The sequence below is a fragment of the Aplidium turbinatum genome, chromosome 13 (genome assembly GCF_918807975.1).
Source record: "Aplidium turbinatum chromosome 13, kaAplTurb1.1, whole genome shotgun sequence".
Taxonomy (NCBI): Eukaryota; Metazoa; Chordata; class Ascidiacea; order Aplousobranchia; family Polyclinidae; genus Aplidium; species Aplidium turbinatum.
The window spans coordinates 24645620-24663913 of record NC_137484.1 but is presented as its reverse complement, the minus strand read 5'-3'; the positions used below and the strand labels follow the sequence as shown (position 1 = coordinate 24663913).

General features: G+C 40.6%; 1 protein-coding gene across 1 annotated transcript in view; it reads left to right on the top strand.

The window, feature by feature from the left end:
• Positions 1 to 1199: 1199 nt before the first annotated feature.
• Positions 1200 to 18294, top strand: part of LOC145781775 (reelin-like) — a 45066-nt gene continuing 27971 nt past the window's right edge. The window contains 23 exon segments of the mRNA XM_082593446.1: positions 1200 to 1419; positions 1633 to 1698; positions 2514 to 2625; positions 2748 to 2865; positions 2915 to 2970; positions 3098 to 3249; positions 4548 to 4641; positions 8078 to 8449; positions 8888 to 9033; positions 9213 to 9322; positions 9521 to 9723; positions 10606 to 10737; positions 11612 to 11794; positions 12213 to 12324; positions 12646 to 12764; positions 12953 to 13114; positions 14431 to 14646; positions 14811 to 15018; positions 15087 to 15202; positions 16600 to 16740; positions 17152 to 17344; positions 17416 to 17530; positions 17860 to 18020. Coding sequence (XP_082449572.1) covers positions 1200 to 1419; positions 1633 to 1698; positions 2514 to 2625; positions 2748 to 2865; positions 2915 to 2970; positions 3098 to 3249; positions 4548 to 4641; positions 8078 to 8449; positions 8888 to 9033; positions 9213 to 9322; positions 9521 to 9723; positions 10606 to 10737; positions 11612 to 11794; positions 12213 to 12324; positions 12646 to 12764; positions 12953 to 13114; positions 14431 to 14646; positions 14811 to 15018; positions 15087 to 15202; positions 16600 to 16740; positions 17152 to 17344; positions 17416 to 17530; positions 17860 to 18020 — 3507 coding nt within the window.

The window sequence follows — 18294 nt, the reverse complement described above, 5'->3', positions numbered from 1 at the left end:
GTCGGTTTGTTTTTCATCAGCTGATGGTTCGACAAACAGAAAAGGGCTTCGGTCAGCAGCGGGTTACCATAGGCTGAAGATGATGATAAGACTTTGACAGACTCTTCATTAAACGAGGAATGTTGTAGGTTGTTTTCAGTGAAAGAAATGCATTTTTGTCATGGTCGTTTGCAAGTTCGTCATTCCCGGCAGACTTGTGGCACTTATCGTAAACAAGGACCGCGCTATGTTGGTTGGTTGGTTTTGAATCTTTATCCTCGGACTGACAAAGCCTTGACGGGTTATTCCTGGTAGTTTCGCATACTTGGAGAGGCTCTTGACGCAGGGTCGGTTACCGAGATTGGCAGAATGAAGTTTTCCGATTGTTGAAGTGTTGTTGCCTAGGAATTATTCCATCCATTAGATGCCGCTGAATGGAGAGCAGTCCTGAGATGCGTTGCTCAAGCGCACACCCCGAGAGTCGAACTTGCGCCGCGTGATCTTGAGCCGGGCGCGTAACCACTGAGCTAACGGGGCTAACTGTCTACTTCGGGAACAGCTCAGTAGCCTACTGCAGGGTAACTAGTAGAAATGTTGGAATTATTTCAACCAAGTGCTTGAAAGCAAAGTGAGGCTCGTGATATCCTAAGTGATGTTTACATGGACACACGTAACATGGCTCAAGATCACGCGGCGTTGGTTCGACTCCCGGGGTGTGCGCTTGAGCAACGCATCTCAGGACTACTCTCCATTCAGCGGCATCTAGCGAATGGAATAATTCCCCGGCAACAACACTTCAACAATCGGAAACTTCACTCTGTCAATCTCGGTAACCGGCCCTGCGTCAAAAGCCTCTCCAAGTATGCGAAACTACCTGGAATAACCTATCAAGGCTTTGTCAGTCCGAGGATAAAGATTCAAAAACCAACCAACACGGGGAGAAGTGTGTTGACTCAAAAACGGGTAATTTTGACCTAAAAACTTGCTGAAAACAGCAGAAATGAGTTTTGGCCTAGTCTAAGTTAGAAGCGCAACCTAGCTATGAAAAGTTTGGCTTTATCGACCCTCGAGGTCTTGCACCGCTAGAAAGTCATCTGAGGAGATTACTTCACATGATGTAGCTGTCAATCGGGGCTCCGTACTTCTAACGTTACATCAGCACAAATTATCCTTTTTATTGAAGATGATGAGGCAAACTAGTAGTATATTTGCTGATTGATATGGTTGGGATCACAATGGAGAGCGCGCGAACGATTCGTCACGTGACTGCCATATTTGTGGTATCACTCATCACATGCGTGGAACAAGGCGCTGGTACCCCTCCCGGGATGTACCCGTGCAGCAGCAGAGGTCGTGTGGATGAAGATAACAACCACGGCCGACTATTAGTCACTCTGGATGGATCGCCTACGTCATACCGCCCCGGGTCAATGTATCACGGTGAGTCGATCATTGGAGGTTTTGTTTACTTCAAACACATATTTCATGGAAATTGTAGAACGACCTGCAAGTTACAACGAAATATCAACTTTAAAGTGAAAAAATTTGCCTTTGAGACTCTCAAACTGAAACAATAATAGAAAGATGTTGTCTTCAAGAGCCTGAATAAGTAAGAAAAGTTTCAAGATTGAATGGAATGTGTTTCCTTTCCAGTGACAGTCACGAGTGATACGTCATTCAACATTCTTGTGGTCAGTGGAATGATTACGTCATCAGCAGGTGAGTAATGACAATGAACGTCAGAATAATGCAAATAAGATGTACAAAAGAACCCAGTGATTTGCATCGCTACTAAGTGTTTTATCGCTTGAAGAATAGAATCTCAAAACTGGAGCCAGCGCTTTTGAAGATGACTGATATAATCACTTAATCTTTCCAAGCGCATGGCAGAACTCAAAATTTGCCATTTTCATGATCGATGTTTCATTAACTCCGGGCGAGCACAATCCACTGAAGACAATCGTCCACTGTAAGAGAAGGTGGAACCATGGAGGTTTGGCACGAGGCAACTGAATTCGTTTTCGTGATTTTGCTTTACTTGGGTAACACAAACCTGAGTTAAATGATATGAGATGTTCTACTGGTGCAAATTAAGCTAAACTATCACAAGATGTATACAGTGACAATCTGCTTTTATTCCGACGTTTCGTCAATCAGACACGACTGACTTCTTCAGGGGGCTAGACCAGGCAGTGACTACCTGTCTAGCATGGCAAAACTTGTGATAGTTTAGCTTAATTTGCACCAGTAGAACATCTCATATCATTTAATTTAATGCCTGGTGAACAGCCTCATTCAATTTTCAACAAACCTGAGTTGTTTCTGACGAAAAAAAAGAGACGACTTTCCTTTCTACGAGACCCAAAATAGGAAGCTCCCATTCTCGCTTGTAGGTAATGCCGAAAAAGGGGTGTGAAGACTAGTCACCCTCCCCCTGCAGAGGAATGAAACTGATGGATTATCATGAGATTGACCTGCTCTCTCAATCTTCAGACCGCTCGGTACATTTCAGACGCTCTCGCTTTATGTTTCAGACGTCACAATGAAGTGCTTCCCCATCTACACACACGTGTCGCCTGACGTCACTAATCGCATATCGTTTTACTGGATTGCGCCACTCACCGGAAGCGGTTGCGTCTCCTTGAAGTAAGAATTAGTTGAGGGGAGTTGAAAGAATGTAAACTTTGAATAATATCTGCGCAAACTTTTACGACGCCGTCTGTTCTCTGTCGTCACTCCATTGTCACGTAAACGTCATTTGTTTGAAGGGTGAGAGCTTCGATGCGTGGACGATTGGTGCTAAATGACATCATCGGATATCAGCTTTGCGAGGAAGGGCACAAACTAGATCTGGGTAAGTAGATCCTTTTCGCTTGCTTAAGGCACGTTCTGACACAATGGCAAAATTTAACTTGCTTGTTTAGGTTATCCACAGACTTCTGGAATCCTCTTCAAAGACAATTTCGATTCCGGGAACTTCCTGGAGCGGTGGTGAGTGATGTTTCTTGTTTGTGCCTTGTCCCGTACAATGCTAGCTTCTCACTTCAATGGAAGAACAATTTTGCTGATTATTAGTCACATATTTTGCCTAACTAACCTGGTCAACTCTATTGGACAGGTCTTCAGAGAGCAATGGAGTTGTATTGGACTCTATGTGCAAAGTCATGCACGGGAAAGCTGCTGTCTTTTGCAACATGACGTCAGCATCACGTCACCTCAACAGCAAGGCCATGGACTTGAGAAACGCTACGTCATTACAGTTTGTGCTTGGTAGGAGTTACTACCATAGTTTAGATTTCTCATCAGTGTTTTCAACCGACACTTGGTGTGCCAGTGCTGCCAGATGAGTCAATTTAATTTTTTGCATCTTTCAAACCACATCTCCGCGTCTTGAAGATCATTTATCGTTTATTGTGATGTCAAGATCATCATCATCATTTCCAGCCTGTGAGAGCCCACTGCAGAGCGTAAGCCTTCCCCTTTTCATGCCAATTTACATGATTATGTGCTAGTTGGTACCAATTGGTTGTATTGCATTGTTTGTCAATGTCGTCCCTCCTTCTCACTTTTGGTTTTCCTTTCTTTCTTTTGGTTTCTCGTGGTGTCCATGTTGTTAATTTTTTAGTCCATCTATTGTCCTGATATCTTGCTATATGACCTGCTCAGGACCATTTTAGTTTCTTGATTGTGCTTAATATATCTCGTAATTTCGTTTGATTTCTGATCCATTCGGCAGTCTTTTTATCTCGCCATGTTAAACCCATCATGATTCGTTCATGGGTTCGTATACATCAAATTTTAACTGCATGCACGAAAAAATGCTTTAGGAAGAAATGTTTTACGAATAATTAATTTTACGAACAATTGTTTTACGAACAATTGCTTTACGAACAATTGCTTACGAACAATTTGTCGGACACTGTTCTCTGCATAGTTCTTAGTTTAAATGTTAATTTCTTTGTAAGGTTCCAAGTTTCTGCACCATATGTAGCGGTTGGAAGGATGCATTGATCGTAGATTTGTTTCTTGAGAGAAAGAGGCAGTTTTGACTTAAATATCGAACTTGCTCTTCCGAAGGCTTGCCATCCAAGTGATATTCTTCTTTTGATTTCATCTTCTTTATTGGAGTTGGTTGTAATTTTTTGGCCAAGATATATATGTGATCAACTTTTTCGATAGTCGCTCCGTCCACAAGAATATTACTGCCGATGTCTGCCAGTTTGACATAACTTTCGTTTTGTTAAGGTTCATATGAAGGCCAATCTTTTTGCTTTCTGTATTGAGTTCACTTAACATTGTTTGTAGTTGTTTAGGTTGCTCAGATATAAGGATGACGTCTTCAGCAAAACGTAAATGGTTTATGTATTCACCATCAATTTTGATTCCTTTTTCTTCCCAGTTAAGTTGCTTAAAAATTTCTTCTAAGGCTTCTGTAAAAAGTTTTGGAGATATTGTGTCACCTTGACGTACCCCTTTTTGAATCTGGTAGATCAAAATTTCAAGATAGTATAAGTATATTCATTATTCATGAAGTGTATCCATAACGAGTGTCCATGATGTGTTTCCAGGAGTTGGTTCGTGTTCATCTAACCAGGCGCGTGTTAAAGTGTCTTACCGTGACGTATCATCTCCCGACCAATGGGCGCTGTTGAAGAGTGTGAGGTGAGGATCCACCTAGTGGACTGTCTGTTACTCAAGTGCAACACGAGGCTGGATGGCTTCAACATTGGGCACCGTCAATGACCGGCGCGAACAAGTTTCTTACATTTGGTTTAACAAGTTTCCATGTCTAGTTGGCAAATCGTCAGGTTGGATCATGATGAATACAGACCAGCCCTGCACAATATAAAGCCATGGGCACATGCGGCCACAGAATATTTTCATACAGCCCACAAAATGATTCAAATATATATTACGATTACATTGTATAAAATTAGTTTTTGGCATTACTTTCATTTTGAATAAATACCCAGACAGCGGCACGTCGGCTGCATAGTCGAGTGGTGAGAACACTGGAACGGCAATCGAAAGGGCGCCAGTTCGACACCGCTTAAGAGCATGCGACTGTGTCTGTGGCAGAACACTTAAAGGCATGCCTGAAGGTGGACATGAAGATTGGCTTCCTTGCCTTCCCGTCCACTTAATCTAAATCTTCAACTACCGGGCGTAAGCCTGGATACGACAAACAAAAAGCGACTGTCTGGTCCAGATCTATTAGAGATCTGGTGCATAGCCGAGTGGTGACTGTCTGGTCCATTAGAGATCTGGTCAGATCCGTACCCAATCTGGTAAAGATCTGGACCAGACAAAGTGGATGTCTGGTTGCGGACATTTTTTAAATACAACAATGAAATAGATCTAGTGTGGTGCTGTTCTTTGCCGGTTATTTTTTGAAAGATTGGTTTCGTTTTTTTTTTCGATCTGCCTAATATTCGTTATCCGATATTCACTTTATAGAAAAAAATTCACTACAACGATTGTTGCGGGCCTTGTGACAATTTGAGTTGTGTAGATCCAAGGCCTATGAGAGGGGGTACGGAGGGTTGAGGGCCCAGGACTGTGATTGTTGGGGGGCTCGAAATTGTGATTTTGTGGCTTACGCACAAAAATGTTTGGTTAAAACCATTCTAGACGACTAAATTCAAGCATAAAAGTTGTTATTCTTTAGTCCTGGGGAGGGCCCGTAATGTAGAAAAAGGGCCCGAAAAGGTAATTGATTGCATTGCACGCAAATTAGGGGCCCAAAGTGGTGGTTTAATGTTTTACGTGCAGAAATATTTTGTTAAAAGCATCCTAAATTAAATCATTAAAGTTGGTTATTCTCTTGTCCATGGTGGGGGGGGGGGGCATAGTGTAGCAAAAGCAGGTTTGAGATAAATCTGGGTTAAAAAAAAAAAAAACTGTTTGGAAAAGGTAGTTCCACGCTTAATTCACTTCAAAATGAATTTCGGAGCAGAAGCCGGAGTGAATGCTTTCGCAGCCGGAGTAACAAAAGTGACTTCGTTCACTTCTGCTAGGCATTTGGTGAATGCAAAAGTTTATGAAGAATGGTTATTGCCTTGGTAGAGAGCTTGACTTGTTGTAATAGATACATATAACACTCAGTAACGTTAACGGATTTAAGATTTTTTATTAAACACACAAAAAAGAAAAAAACTACTAAACCCAACGTTTTCAACACCGCATAGGCAGAGATGGGCAAGATCACCAGTATTGGTGATCTTGAAGATCAAGATTAAGATCACCAAGAATAGGTGATCTTGAAGTTCAAGATCGTGATCTTGAAGATCAAGATCACTTTCAAGATCACTTTTTGTGTAACTTGAAAAAAAAATGAAGTTTTTGATCAATGATGTTGCAAAAAGTAATTACCGTACTATAAGCAAACTGGGTAAAGGTATATAGTTGGTATTGCTAACTTTTACTTTTAACTACTCGATCGCTGGCCTAAGAATTGTAATAAGCTAGTGACTGTTGCTATTAGGCCTATCAATAATATTGTTAACGTAGTTTGCGTAGAATCGCAACGTCACACCCAAGGCCGAGGTTAATTACAGTAGTACTGAAAAAGTCGCAAAATTTGCAATTAGTTTTATACTTTTTATTTACATATAATAAATAAATAAAAATAAACTTTGAACTGCATCATTTTTTACCAAATTTTTGTGTGGTTCATGTGAGAGTTTTTATTTGTGTTACTAAGTAGTTTTAACTTTCACTGTATTATGTCAATGTTTATTGCACCATTTACCCATTTGGCAACTTTGATACTGTTGTCTGCTATCAAAAAAGTTCAGAGGTTTGCGGTCCGACAAACCGCTCCATACTCAGACCCTAAACAAGTCTTGGTCTCGTTGATTTGCTGCAATAAACCACTTTACATGACCAAAGTCGGCTAGAATCCAGATTTTTTAACACCGCCATTCTAGACTTTTGAAACATCTAAAATTGGGTCAAAGAAAGCAAACATTTCTTTAAAATTCACACATAGAAATTGTGAACAAAGTTAAAACATTTTTTATTATACGTCAACATGTCATAAAGTACACGGAAGTTGATTTATTTATTATGAACAACACAGAAAACTTTTTCAATTTTGAAATGGCAACACTGACCAGATTAGATGGAGACTTTAAAGTTTAAATCGTCTTTTGTTGGGCACATATCATATTAACAGAGGCTTAATGTTAGTAGTTGCCACTAACTACTTTGTACAGTACGAGTTCTAAAAAAATGCCTCTATCTAGGAAGTAAAATTCAATTTTAAAGTGATCTTGATCTTATTGTACTTCAAGATCAAGATCACACAAAAAATAGTGATCTTAGATCAAGATCAAGGTCACCAAAAAAAAGTGATCTTCAAGATCAAGATCAAGACCACGCCCATCTCTGCGCATAGGCTAGTGTCCTCATAGGCTACATCTAAGAGAAATAAATAAATGAATTTGAAAATTTTATATTAAAGCTGTAGCCTACAAGCAACACCTCTCAACAGCACCATCAACAACTGACACACGAATTCAATGCAGGATACACAAATTGGCGAGGGACAAATCACATGATATGCACAACACAAAACACTAACTAATAGTTTAATTGCAGCCTGATACTATTATTGCGCGCAGATGTCCAATTCTGCAGCAAAATGTTGTATGGTGTGCAATATGCCTAATTGCCTAAGCAAACATCACACGTTTTGCCTGAGACAAAGGGGGCCCGGAGTGAGAGGGGGCCCGGAATAACTCTTCGTACCCTTAGTGAAAATTTCTCTCAGAGGCCCTGTGTAGATCTGATGTAAACACTCCCTGATAATTAATATACTTCATTATTTGAGAGCAGGATATCCGATCAGAGGTGTCTGCGTACTTCTAACAGTGTCTACTATTGTGTAGCTATACGTTTATTCCACGTTAATTTTTGTTAGCCTATATTGTTTTTTTTTGTAATGAAAGATGCAAAGAAAGAGTTGTTCTGATGATTGAAACGTCACCAACGCGACTTTTGATCCAGACAATGAAACATCAGAAACATAAACTACAACTTAAAATGTGCAGGTTTCAAAAATTGAAAACGTTTAAGATTGTGTGCGTGGTTACAGAGCACCACGTGATGGTCATTCCAGTCACGTGATCGTTAGTGGGATCCCGGATGCTGCAAGGCGGGAAGAAGTTGAATTGCGATTTTCTGAAGATCCGTTGGAAGGAGCGATGTTTGGTGGATGCTGGGGACTTGACAATATCCTGGTAATCAGTGAAGCGGAACTACCTGAGAGCATGGAGAATGATTTTGATCCAATCAGAATCGATGATTGGTTGTTTCACCCAGGCGGTTCGGTCGATGACGTATGTTCTTCAACCGGCAACTCAATGGTCATGCAGAACCATGGTGGGCCCACCTACGTCACCACTCGTGACGTTGACCTCTCTGAAGGAGTTTCCAAATCAAGATTGGTGACGAGATTGTCCACTACGTAAGTGACGTCATGATCGTTCCTGTGTATTTTCCAAACCTTTTGCTTGCACAGAAATGAATTTCAAGCAAAGTTGTTTTCAAAATAAATTTGTGAAAAACAAAGACTTCTAAGACACACCTCTTAGCAAATGTGCTTGACAGAAATTAAAAACTGGTTTGTCTTTGATGATTTAATTTGAAATATTTGTTCTGTTTGGAATGTTTTTTGGGTGAAAACAAACAAAGCAACAAATAAATTGACGTGAGTTGCATCTGTGATCACATTGTGTAGTTGCTGTAGACTTTCGGATGTTGTCACAATGAACACGAAGTAAAACGATTGTTGTTGCTCTGTACTTGTACGCGGTGCCGTCCAACTTCAGATTGTTCATTGTCTTCTGCTACAATGCAGGGGGCACTTAGGTACAGCGCTGTGTGAGTTGTGTGCATTATTCAGAGGGGGCGCGATAGAGCGAGGGGCTTGTGGACACGGATCGGCCCAGGATGTTCATGTTTTCTACCACCACGGACCGCGAATGTTGTGCACCACCACAGAGGACGACTTAAGCGACGTCGCGGCCGCATCTTTCACCTTCAGCATCGGTGAGAGACATTCCAATCATTCTTTGAAATCATCAACCAAAGCTAAAAGGTTTCACACAATTATGGTCAATCATCCTCATTCGTTCAGTAGCAAACCTTTGTTGTTTGCTTGAAAATAATGTCGAAATTTCTTGCAATGCGAGAACATATTTTCTTGAATGACATTTGTTTGTTTTTAGGTTCCGGTAATTGCTCTCGAAGCAGATCGCACATTGGAGACGTGCAAGTGTATGGCGTCATAAACGGTACCAAACGAGTCATACACACTTACCATTATGATGAATACAAGGTGATTGTTATAGGCTACAATTGTATCAACTTTTTGTTCTAAAGTCTCTACTTGCATAACTACTTAGCTTTGAGGCTGAATACAATTTTCTAGACGGTATCAAGTGTGGTAAGATCTTGATTGTGGACAATCGCGTACTGTCACCAATTGTCGAACCAACGCTCTAATTCATCAACCTGTTTTCATCGTATATTACAGAGGCCCACAAAGGTGGTTGTCCCCCTTCCCGGGTGGGCCCAATCACGTGACACCATACTTTGCTTGCGTCAAAAGTCGCAACACGAGAAGGCGAATACCTGGGCGTTGAATTCCTTCCGACTCATTCAACAAATTGATGATTTTCATCATTTTGTTCAATTCTCAGTGAACCTCAATTGCAAAGATGAACCGAGGCAAACGAAGTGAGGATTTCAACTAACCAATAAATATAATTAATTCATACAAATCAAGACATAAACCATAGCCTAACCCAGGACCTACCAACCTTTTTTTTTGCATGCAGGCCACTTTGGCACTAAGGAGAGCTGTGGCGGGCCGCACTCATAAAATTTTAGGTAGGTTTGCAGCGGTTTTAGCTGAAGGTTAGTTGAAAGGATTAGCTGAACGTTGAGATATTGCAACGGTTCAGGTTGAAGGTTGTTTATTGAAACGATTTTAGGTTGTTGATGACTAGACGATCGTTGGTCAGAGAATCCATTTTGTATTATTGCCACGTGTTGAAGTTGGCAAAGCGAGAACCGTAACGGCCTTCTGTCAGAAGTACAGTAGATCGAAAAGGGGGATTCAGCAAAAGCGAATCAATGTATATGTTAAGCGATGTGACGTCAGAATGGCTATGATTGAGCCCAGTGCTGCCATTCACAATGAAGATAAACTAAACTTAAAGGTTACAAGTTGAAAACGTGAAGGTACTGGACTGCGTTGAATAATAACATAAAAGTGTACAAATGCAAAACTGCAGTCGGTACACACTTTGCCTCAGCGCTAGGCTGGATTGGCAACACTGCTGCAAACAGATGTAAATTTCAATGCGACCTGACTTTTAAAAGACTGAAAACTTCTAGAGTGATTTCCGATACTTTGATGAGCATTCTACATATGGACTGAACCATCAAGAAATTCGTTGAAAAGTTGCAATTGTTCAGAGAATTGATTATTTCATTGCAAATGTAATTTATTCGCAAAGTGGTTTCAAAAATTCACCCCTGGTGAGGGTTGAGCTGTGGTGTTGCCGCCATTTTGTGGTTGTTCAAAATTAACAATAATATTCCGCTTGGTGGCAGGGTGAAATTCCAATATTCGACCGATCGTGGCAGAAGTTGGAGGCTCGTCCACAAGCAATGTCTTCCAGAGACGTGTCCAGGGAAGACCTGGGATTCCAGTTCTGTGTTTGATGCCGCCCATATTCGTTCCGGGTGAGTGGAGCTGTGTGCAATCAGCCGTCACCAAGTGATGTGCCGTTGATTGTCTGCAAGTCAAATGTTTCAATGCAATGGGAATCCCCCTGACAGACCTCTATCAAATTAGTTGCCTACCTGAACCTGAAATTTACATTCTCTATTTTCTCTTACAATTTTTTTTGTTGAATCTTTGGTGCCCGCCAATTAATTTTTTTCACCCACAACCGTCAGCATAATCAGTGCTGTATACCCTCGAATACAGCACTGAGTGTAAACGCCATTTTTGAAATTATTTCACCATCTTCATATTACGTTCTTTCCTCTCGTCGAGTTTCTCTGTTGTGAGGCTTTTCTATTGCAGTTTTGTATTCAAGGCCTGACCAGTCTTTAATATCATTAGTCCAAACTCTATTTCGTTTTTCCTTCATTTTTCCTTCGATTAGGCCTACATGTCTTTGAATACAATTATTACAAATCATATGGCCAGCAGTGTTGCCATTTAAACAAGGACGAAGAAGAAAAGCAGACAAAGACGTATAAGAAATTGAGTTTCACAGGAATCTGTTCTTACCCCATTATTGTTTAACATTTATAACTTTCCATTCGGAAAAGTGTCAGCTCGCCCTGCACTCTTGAAGCGTCTTGCGGGCACAAGATGGGGTGGTAGCCCCTCAGTGATGAGAACAAGTGGTTTAGCCTTAGTCTACGCCCCTGCTGAATACTGTGCTGCTACTTGGTGCAGAAGCGCCCATACTGACCTTGTCGATGTGCCAATGAACAACTGCCTGCAAACTGTAACTGGTCGAAGATATACTTACAGTCATATACTTAGGCACAAGTCATCTGCTGTAACGCAACACATTTTTTCTTTTCATGTTACGAACACAAGATGGCACCGTTTCACGCTTCCGCTTCCGGTTTCAGTTCTCACGGAAGCAACACGATTTCGATGGATTGAAGCGGCCCCGAATGCGACGTCACAATGGGCCATCGACAACGTGTATATAGGATCAGACGGGGAATGCCCCAACATGTGCAGTGGAAGGGGATCTTGCGCTTCCGGTGGTTGCAGGTGACGGTAGAAACTGTTGCATACTAAAAAATAGACCAGTTGTTCAAGCTGGTGGTGAGCCTGGGTCCACAATAGCCTACAGTTTAGCTTCAAGCAGCTGTACTAAAGTTATAGATAACAAAATTTAGAAATTTCGATGCCAGCTACTCAATTTTTCACTTTTGTTTCATCGCTCGTTGTTTCTTGGCTATAATTGCTGTATGACAACTCAAACACGTGTTTACAAAACTTGATTTACATAAAAACTAAGAAAAATAGAGGATGACGCTTTTAAATAAACCCAAAAAGCAATACAAAAATTTTAAATATCAATCTCAATGGGTCTTTTTAGCACCCCCCCTTTGCGTAGGCCACTGGGTGGATCATACAAAAGTTTTACTTTTGCTGCAATTTCTTTTTTACCTTTTTTATTGAACAGATGTGACAAAGGTTACTTTGGGTCATCGTGTGACGTCACGAACAGCACTATACCAACTTTCTTGTCTGGTGGTTTCAATGTGGAAAGTATCGATTCTAGTTTGTTCGAAGAGGCAAGTGATTGAAACAATTGTCCTTAGTGTTTCTAACATTATACCCTACAGCAAAATCAGCTTTATCGCCATGTTTTCAAATCGAAATTGTTGATTTGACTTTTGTTCTCATCTTATTGTCAAAACCGGTACGATGCTGCAAAGAACATTAAAGATTGAATCGCTGTAGCACCGTTGTTAACTTCCATCAATGCTCACCTGCTACGAATTAGCTTGACATCACCCAGGTGTACAGACATCACCCAGGTTTACAGACATCACCCAGGTGTACAGACATCACCCAGGTGTACAGACATGTTTGCTTACAGACTTTCTATTTAGGTGTCAGGAGGAAACGTGGGGTTTGATTGTGGAATATTGGGTTCGGGAAAGTCCCTGGTGTTCAATCAGGCCGAGAAACGATTCATCATCACAAAGCCACTGAACGCAACAAAGCTGAGGTGAGACTGCGTCATAAGTGACCTTTCAACTTTTCAAGAGCTTTGTTTATAAATTTTGAGCAACCAGAAGGCTACCAAGTGATTGTCCGTTGATAGTGAAAGCGACAGTGAAGAACTAACTCTTTCAAATATGTTAGAAACTCACAAAATCTTTTTGAAGAGAATATATTTACTTTGTTTCCTGGCAGGTACGTCCAGTTCACCCTGCTAATGGGTAGGACGTCGGGCGTGGGGTCTTGCAGACCACCCGATCTCCCAGGAGAGGGGGTCGTTGTGCAGTATTCCATCAACGGGGGCGTTTCTTGGAAATTGCTCCATAGCATTCCTCACAACCAACATCACATTCCGGAGTAAGTGAATTATGTTTGCCACAAGGGTGTTGCTACCATAAAGAAATTATGTTGCATTTTTGTTGATGACATTTCTTATAATATTTTATTGGTTATTTACCTGACGAGGGCACATTTACGCCGAAAACGTTTGGGTTTGTTTGTTGTGTTGGATTCATTATTATTTGAAAAATAATGTTCAACTCAAATATTTAAAGCTTTGGTATTGAAATAGACGCTGGTATCTCTCAACCTCTCTTCAGGTTCCTCGATGTTATTATTAAAGATTTGTTTAACTGATTAATTTTTTCCTTATCGTTCAACTAATACTCAAGCCTAAACCTGATCCAGCCTCAGCATTTTGCTGGCCTGACGAGGAACGCAAAGTATTCTTGCATTCTTTGTGTCTTAACTAGCAGTAGACAGAGATGTACGTATACGCCGCATACTTGCGCCGTAGACTTTTCGTTTGCGCTAACGCTTGCGGCCACATTTTTTTAGATAGTTTGCACTTGAGGCTACACCGTAAAGTTTTCGCGGTTTTTTAGCGCACAGCGTCAACGCATACTTTTTAATGTATTTTTTCGCTACAACACGCCAATACCTTCCAGCGCTGGAGTTGAAAGAATGTTTTCAATGGGCAAAGACATATTGGAACCAAAACACAGCAAAATGTCAGATGAACACTTTCAGATGCTTGTGTTTCTTCGTGGAAATTCAAAATAAAACTTGTTTGTTTCGAGTGGTTTATACCATGTGAATTTTTGGCACCTAGCAAACAAAATTAGTTTACGCTAGTGTATGCGTTGACGCCGCCAACTTTTTTTTACAAGTTGCGTTGACGCATACGGCGTATGTTTTTTCAAACGTTTGCGTTTACGCTGACGGCGTCAATATTTTTTGTATGCGCGTACCTCACTGGCAGTAGACTACATCACTACAACATGTTGGAATGTAGGCTATCCATATGCTATCGATAGTCTATGCAGTAGAAAACGTTCTGTCAACTTCACACAACTGAGCTTCTAGATGACACGGAAATAAATAGACCGGCCTTGACATGTACATTTTACATGACGGTTTAAATTAAAGCATCCAACTTAGCCAAGTATCGAAACAAGGCCGAATGATTGAACGTCTGGCACCTTACTATCTACCCAACGCAATGCAGGCAGACTTATGCTGCTGAGCTACTGTTTGGCCTCAAAATAAAATCGAACCTTTTCCAAATAATTGTTTCCATTACAATTGCTTGGCCTGGAGACCGCACGATGGACGCCACTCCACATTCATGAACCAATCTTTTGCTCCCAGATTAATTATATATTTTGCTTCAGAGTGACGTGTCTTAACTTGCCGCAAGACGCAATTGCATCTCAGCTGCAAATCAAATGGAGCCAGTCAACCAATCACAACAAAGCTAATCGTGCCGTGTGGGCAATCGATGACGTGCTGGTGACGTCATCGCTTTTTAAGACAGCGTATTCTCCGTATTCAGTGAGCTTCCATTTGGGTGACATCATGCCTTATTGCAATCGGACTGACGTCCTGGCGTGAGTACTCACTAAATGACGCCATAACGATGAAGTGACGCGTTGCTTGTCATCGTCACTCAGTGACGTTTGCAATTCCTAAAATTCAAGTTTTATTCCAGCTTCCGCTTCTTTACAAAGAAGCCCATAAATCGAGGCATCATCTTCCTATTGCTTCCTTGCAGGTTCACAAGTCATGGGCCTCCCCATGACCACCAAGTTAGGTATGCTGAAACCCAATCCTTCCAAGTTACTCAAGGCTACGTACTGCAAGCTGACCTGGTCATCGGATGTCAACGCTTATTGGTCAATGCGGAAGAGATGGAGCTTAATACGACGTTGGAGTTGCAATATTCAACCAATCACGGTCGTTCGTGGAAGTTAGTTAACGAGGTGAGCTCAATTGCCTTGTCATCTGCGATCGTCTGTGACCTCACATTGACCTGTTTTTGTTGGTTCAGGTTTGCCATCCCGGTTCCAAGTTTTCCCGCCCTCTCTACCACGCGGCGTCGACCTTCCACGCTGGCGAGTACCAAACATGGACGCGCGTCCTGGTTCCCCTGCCCGAGCATACGTGGTAAGTGACGTCATATCACGTCAGTGAGTTATTTCATGACGTTTAAAGAACATTCGTCATGTATGTTCATCATCATGATTTCATGGATTGATTGTATTATTATTTTTATGACAAAACTTTTGTTTGCAAAATAATCGTCGGCATTTTGTGTATCAAAAGTGAGAAAAACTAACTGGAAAAGGTGATCTGGTACTATGACACTTCCTCAAATGGCGATCTACCCAACACAGAAAGCAATCATTAAGAAAACAAATCAATAGTTCTTTTTAAGTCTAAACCTTAAACCATTTGACCAGGTTAACACTCACAATAGCATTTCAAAAAAAATTTCAATATAATTTATGTTGTGAAATAAATTATATTATATATTTAATTAAAACAATGAAAACTATTAATACTACAAAAAGTGCTCAATGCTAAGCAAAAAGGTAAAGCAGAGCGAATTAAGTTATTATGAATTTATGAATTATTATGAACTATGAATCCAGTTATTATGAATTTGGAAACGATTAACTACTGTTATTCTTTAAAAAACATTGCTATTCCAAGTAAAGATCGATATTTGAAGACGATGTTAGGTAAGATTGACAGTTGTAATATTTAATATTTTTTCAGAATTATTGATCTTTACTGTTTGCATGTTTTTTCAGACCTTCTGATGATCCGTTAGGTGAAACAATTTGTAAAGGCTTCAGATAGTAATAACTATATTTGATTTAATTCGCTCTGCTTTGCCTTTTTGCTTGGCATTGAGCACTTTTTGTAGTATTAATAGTTTTCATTGTTTTAATATTGCTCCTAGCACTGAGCCAGTTGAGCACTTTCTTTTGATGCTACTATCCAGTTATTATGAATTTGGAAAAGATTAACTACGGTTATTCTTTAAAAAACATTGCTATTCCAAGTAAAGATCGATATTTGAAGACGATGTTAGGTAAGATTGACAGTTGTAATATTTAATATCTTTTCAGAATTATCGATCTTTACTGTTTGCATGTTTTTTCAGACCTTCTGATGATCCGTTAGGTGAAACAATTTGTAAAGGCTTCAGATAGTAATAACTATATTTGATTTATATATTTAATTAAATAATTTTTAATTTAATTTAATTCATTTTTAATTTATTTATATATAATTTATTATAAATAAATTATATATATTATTATATATATAAATTAAAATATGCACAACATGAATTATATTAAAAATTTTTTTGAAATGCTATTGTGAGTGTTAACCTGGTCAAATGGTTTAAGGTTTAGACTTGAAAAAAAACTATTGATTTGCATTTTGTGTAGTGTTGTTCTTCGTCGTAACAGAAACAATTTTCAAAATGAAAAAATGGTTGAATTTTGTGAAACTACCACGTCATCGTTGATACGTCATTACCTCCGTAGGTCAGACGGGACGCGATTTCGTATTGCTCAATATTCATTTGATGAGCGAGTGGACACGTGGGGGTTGGATGACGTGTATATGGGCCCGGGATGTCCCCATCACTGTAGGGGTCATGGGTTATGCAGGAATGGGCTATGTAGGTAAGTTTAGGGGGATTGGGGAGTCTTGGTTGATTTGCTTTTCTTTAGTTATTCTGTTCCCATGACAACACAAACAACACAACATGTTGTAGAATTACGTTGTTATTTCGTTTCTGTTACTTTGCTTTGCGGCTGCCTGTTTGCTGCGTGATTCGATCGAATGATGAAATCAGTTCTACCGGTGCCATTGCAGTGACCAGTGAGCGTTGCATGCTACGAAGCGAAAGCGCATCTTTATTTGTTGTGCAGAGTTAAGTTAATAAACAGTTTATTCAAAGCCTAAAAGGTTCAATGCCGACAAATGTGTTCACCTGGTCGCAAGAATATCTTTTGACGTTGATTCAACGTTGTTGCTGGTAATCTGCCAACAATTTGTCGCAATGTTTTCAAAGTAACAAAAAGTTAATTCAGATGTGACATCGGTTTCCATGGTGACGAGTGCATGCCCGATCATTCCCTTCCTGAGGAGATTTCCGTCACTTTTGATGACGTTGACGCAATGATGATGTCAGGATGGCAAATTGTTGGAGGTCACGTGACCACAAATGACAAAGCAGAAGGGTGCAGTCCGATGACATCATCAAATTATCTTCATTTCAATTATGTGAGTTGCGTTTTCGGTGTCGTGTCATAGCTATGACGTCACACATGATAATTGACGTGACTATCTTTCAGAAAGGAGTTCGAAAGTTGGAAACAGGCGACATGTCGACCACTAGAGGAGGACAGATACAATTCTACCTCCAAGTCGGAGGGGGCCACTGCGAGGGGCCACGCACCAGAAGCAATGGTAGGAATTTATATTGGAACAGGCATGTGAGCTTTTTCCCATCATGGGCCGCTCTGTATGGTTGTGCTAACGATGACGACAACTAGAAAGTCCACAACAATGGGCCCGACTTTCAGTTTGTCCCATACTGAAGTGCTTGGAACCATACGTCACCCAGTCACCACATGTCGCACAAACCGTTTAAAGTAATGGAGTCGAAAAGTATTCGGAAAGTATTTCAAAGTGTTTTCGGAAGGCCACGTGAAAGAGCAAGGTCGTGTTCTTGCGCGTGGCCCGCGCTTCTGAGTTGAAAATATCGTCAGCTCAAATAATCAAATTATTCCTTCTAGGTATCTTGCTTCAATACTCGACAGATGGGGGAATAACCTGGTTCCCTATCGAAGAATTCTATCACCTCGACTATGCCCAACCCTCGTATGTTCACCTGGACATGCCCTATGAGGCCAAACAACCCCACATCAGGTTCCGATGGTGGCAACCCACAAACCGGGTAATGTTTGTTTCACCACCAATCTATGTTGTTGCTCACTATCTCAGACATTGTTTTATAACAGCTGCAGACCTGACTCTTGGAGCTTTACAAAACAATGTTTCAGCTAAATACTTGTTCTATCCTGGCTAAAGTGACGTGTAATCCGTGGACCAAATCCGATCTTTTGGTTCTTCTAATCTGACGTGCCAAATGCACTTTAAACCAATTCCGTTTTGTTGGGTTCTCTTTTGAAATCATCATACCCCTCCTACCCCCTTATCACGACTTGACC